We start from the raw sequence: 4,458 nt of genomic DNA, 5'->3' as shown, positions 1-4,458 counted from the left end.
TGTTGAAGTAAAATAAGCTGTAGCGTAGAGGAGTAGGTACAGCTGTATTCAGTCTTTTGTAAAATAAGAAGCTAATATATTACCAGCAGTGGGTTATTATACATAAAAACTATATATATAGATAGCGCTGTGTTCACACTCATCTCCTGCTGACTTTCCTTCTACATCTACTATCAGTAAATGCTTCTGAACAGATGCTACATTAGAATGATGAGAAGCACAGACATATGCGGTAGAGAGGATAGTCAGGGGGGGGCAGAAGGTGGCTGGTAGTTTAGTAGAAGCCACATGCTTGAAGGGTAACCTTTTCACTAAGCAGTATTAGTGAAGAGCAGTAAAGTCATTACTGGGGGTGGTAACTGGATTTATGTGGTGCAAGTAGCAGAACATTGCAGAAAGGTAGTAAGAAAGGTAGTAAGCTGAAAGAATAGGGCAGTATTGTGATTACATGGATGGGTGTAGAGGGAGTTAAGGGTAGGCTGGTGCTCTGACTTAAATATACGGTAGCTAGTTAGGCTGAAGGGCAGCAATATTTGTGTAGTGGGCTTGGTACAGGGAGCAGGTAGCAAACAGAAGCAGTGTGGAGAGTAGTAAAGAGAAGGATAAGCAATCTAAAACTGTATAGCTAGGGGGTAGTCCTAAAGTATTAATCTATCAAGTGCTATAAAGTGAGTGAAGGGTAGCAAGTATCATAGGATAAGTGGAGGGAAATAAGCACTGTAGTGTGAGCAGAGAACAGGCTGTTGGGTATATTTAGCGATTTGCAGTGGGAGTTAGAAGTGTAAGCATAGGGTAGTAGCTGGATTACTTTATTGATCTAATGACTTTAATGTAATTAAAGTGAAATAGAGTGGTCACTGTGATTTAACCTAAAGAATCAGTAAGTGTAAGAAAGGCAGAAGAGGGGTCAGCCAGTTCATCGACCATGGAGGAGCCATGGATCCGTATCATCCAGAAACTTTTCTACCCCATCATGTGTGTGTTTGGTCTCCCAGGTAAGTCCTATAAGTGCAGCACAGCATAGCAATGTGTTCCTATCCTGTTGTGTCTCCTAAGCATAAAGTGAGGGAACCCCTCCAAATGTGGGATTGACAAAACTGTTTCCTTATGTTTCCTTTTTATTTTTCTATTATCTATTGCAAATTGTTTTTATATGTTTTGGTCCATTTTCCACCATTGTCTTCATTTCACGCTTTCAAGCCCCTATCTAATTTTTTAATCAGTGTGTATCACTAGCGACGGTAAGAAGGTAGACCACTTTTTCTCCCCAGTGACCAATCTTGAAAGCCTCTGTAGCTGCCATCCCCAGTGGTTGTAACGCACTGCAGATATCCTGAACACTTTCCAGATAGACCCTTGTGTGATGACCTCATTATCATAGCACAGATGTGGCGTTGGACCTCCAGATAATTGATGATGACACCTGGAACCCTTCTTTGTCACACAGTATAGGTCTTGTCCATCACCAAGGAGCTCCATTCTTTTTGTTTTTTTACTATAGACCCAAAATTATATATTTAACCTTTAGGCATTTCATTTCTCTTTAAAACTATATCGAGACAAGTATTATTTGTAAATTAGAATTGTTAAGGTAAATTATTTCCTGCAGCTTGCTGGCTTCCTCTTTGTTATTCCTAAAAAATGGCACTGCTGGAAGCCTGTGGTCAGCATAGACAACCAGCTGTTTGTATTGAATAATAATTTACTGTATGTATGATAGGTTAGTTCCTTGTTTTTTCTATTATCTGTGAATGCCTTAGCTGCTCCTAAGCCCTGTGAACCACTATTAACAAATGTAGAGCAATAAGGGCTTGTTCACACATGTAGTTGTTCTTCAATTAAGAAAGCATTCTCCTGGCTTTTCAATTTTCAAAGGATTAGAAATATCAGCACAGTACTCTCATTATAAATAAAGTAATAAATCAGGTGTTGAGGTTCATTTAAAAAGCTTAAAGACCACCTGCAAAATGCTTTCAGTGGTTGAAAATCATTCCAATATAAACTTATAGAAGAATGTAGCCTGGATTGATATATATATCGGGTAGTTTTGTCTGTAGAATCCTTGGTATTTTAATAAAAACATTTTATTAGAAATCTGATTTAGTTATACCTCTGTTGTTTTACAGACTATTTGACACTTGAAAAGAAGAGAGCCCAGTCCAACACAAAAGCCAGGTGTTTTGTAGGCCCCAACTACCACTTGGCCAGGGTGCGTTGGGAACTACCAGAGCCGCCGGGGCCCCCTTGCGGCCTCCTTGCTGTTGCTCCCCTATTTAGTGCGGCCAGCGTGGTAAATGGGGAAGGCTCCCTGAAGTGCCCGGCTCCTGCACACCCAGGAGTCATGGTTGTTTGCACCCACCTTTCTGAGTTCCAGCAATTCCTGTTCTATTCTCCATAACATAAATAAAATTCCAGCATGGATGGTGGAGGCCTATCATAATAGGCACAGCCCCAGTATTCAGGTAGAATTCTCAGGAATTAGAAGAGATGGTTGGGTGGTTCAACTCTCCACCACCTACCAAAAGCTAAAAAAAAAGCTCTGAATAGACTGAGCTGTTGATATTTAGGAAATGTAATACTTAGTGTGTCTATAGCAGCCATTCAAAACTTAAGCTTATATTGTTATAGAAAGAATGATAACAAAACCTTTTTAGCATGTTTTATCTATGTGTCTTTTTCATATATGTTACAGTTTCCATATTCTAGGTTCCTCAATGGATATTTATCCGCATTGGAGACAGATGTAGACTGATGGGTCAGTACATTTATATGATGTCTAGTACAGATTGCTCTCTTTCTCTCTTTGCAGCCAGCCTTGTGACTATGGCAGTCCTGTGGAAGGGGAACCTGGACATGTCCAAGTCCATTATTTACTACTTGGTGTCGTTGGCTGTGGCCAATTTCCTCCTCATTCTTGTGGTGACCATTTTCCGGGATATCTTTTACTTCTACGTAGACGTTACACTGTACTGGCCTGACCAATCTTGTGGTGTCAGTAACTGGATATACTTTACTTGCGTGTACTCTCTAACATGGTTGACGGTGGCTTTCTCCTTTGATCGATATGTTATTGTTTGTTGTATGAAGCTGAAGCTGAGGTATTGCAAGCCCTCGGTCACACGGTGGGTCATTGTTGGTGTTTATACTTGTGCTTTCCTTGTGGCCATGCCGACATTCTGGATGTATGTACCCAACCGTACCACCCAGCCTGATGGCTCCATCTTCCACATCTGCTCTCTCCATCGTAATCTGAGCTCTATTCCATTTCTCTCAATCTATGACCACATTCAGACCACTGTTTGGATAGTTTTTCCACTTGTGTCACTCATATTGACCAACAGCTTGACAGTTTGGCATATCACCATGACCACCAGAGTGCGGCAAGCCCTGAAAACGAACAATGGGAAGCAGTCTGATGATGCAGAAGTGGCACGCAGGAAAAAGTCCATGACCTTGCTGGCAATAATCTCCATCTCTTTCTTGGTTCACTGGCTCCCCAAGATGGTTATTAAAGTTGTAGAGAGGTTCACCTACCCTCCTGTGAATCGATATGACTTCTACCACCCAGTTAATGTGGTAAGAATGATTTGCAACATGCTAATTGTATTCAGCTCATTCAGTAACATGTGTATCTATTCTTTTACTGTCACCAAATTCAGAGAGGAACTCTTTCGTGGGGTCAAGTTTGTCCTGGCAATTCTTTGCCAGAAGCCCAGCTCATCTCTTTCACCCTCCAAACCTATGAGTGTATTTGCTATATGATGCTAAGAGATGGACGGTAAATTGCTACCTCATTTAGACAAAGGGAGAAAATATTTTCTGGATAAAAACTTTGAAGAAACACATTTTCTCCAAGATGGCTTTGAAGGCTTGCATTTCTTCCTGGACAGAAATATGTATGTACAACATGTATTGGTTTTAGTATGGGTGCTTGTTTTTGGGGTAGGGCAGGTTCCACTTAGTGGATAAGCTTTTGGGACAATCAGGATTTTCCTTTCATCAAAATGCTGATACCTAAAGATTTTCTAAAAACTGAAGTCTATATTCTTTTAGTGTTTTCATACATCTTTTATAGGCTTTCTATACACCCAAGGGTTTTTGGACACCTGAGCATTGTACACTGTATGGCTAAACATATATGGCAATCCCTCCAAATGATTAAGTTCTGATAAGTTTGTGTAAGGTCATTCCACCATGACTGTGCCCCAGTGAACAAAGCCAAACATAATTTGAGCAGTTTGGTGTGGTCAGACATCAACCCTACTGATTACCTTTGGGATGATTTTGAATGACAACTGCAAACCAGGTCTTCTCATTCAACATCAGTGTCTCTTTTGGCTGCACGGGCACAAATTTCCACAGACATGCTCCAAAATCTTGTGAAAGGCCTTACCAGAGGTGTGAAGGGTGTACCACACCTTGATGCAACCTATAGCTTTGCAGTGGGATTTGTAAGCT

At 40.8% G+C, this 4,458-nt stretch overlaps 1 protein-coding gene across 1 annotated transcript; it reads left to right on the top strand.

Moving 5' to 3' along the window:
• Positions 1–925: 925 nt before the first annotated feature.
• LOC140330079 (probable G-protein coupled receptor 139) lies at positions 926–3,762 on the top strand. Its single transcript, XM_072410428.1, has 2 exons — positions 926–995; positions 2,810–3,762. The coding sequence occupies exons 1-2, from the start codon at positions 926–928 to the stop codon at positions 3,760–3,762; spliced, it is 1,023 nt and encodes a 340-aa protein (XP_072266529.1).
• Positions 3,763–4,458: the final 696 nt, after the last annotated feature.

This window comes from Pyxicephalus adspersus, chromosome 4, assembly GCF_032062135.1.
Source record: "Pyxicephalus adspersus chromosome 4, UCB_Pads_2.0, whole genome shotgun sequence".
Lineage (NCBI taxonomy): Eukaryota > Metazoa > Chordata > Amphibia > Anura > Pyxicephalidae > Pyxicephalus > Pyxicephalus adspersus.
Note: the sequence above shows the minus strand (reverse complement) of the source record. Positions and strands in the feature narration are given on the sequence as shown.

What these genes read in the sequence shown, in the direction of transcription:
- LOC140330079 (XM_072410428.1), top strand. Translation starts at nt 926, where the DNA reads ATGGAGGAGCCATGGATCCGTATCATCCAGAAACTTTTCTACCCCATC. An exon ending in GTGTGTGTTTGGTCTCCCAG is followed by an intron (nt 996 to 2,809) that starts GTAAGTCCTATA and finishes CTCTCTTTGCAG; the next exon opens with CCAGCCTTGTGACTATGGCA.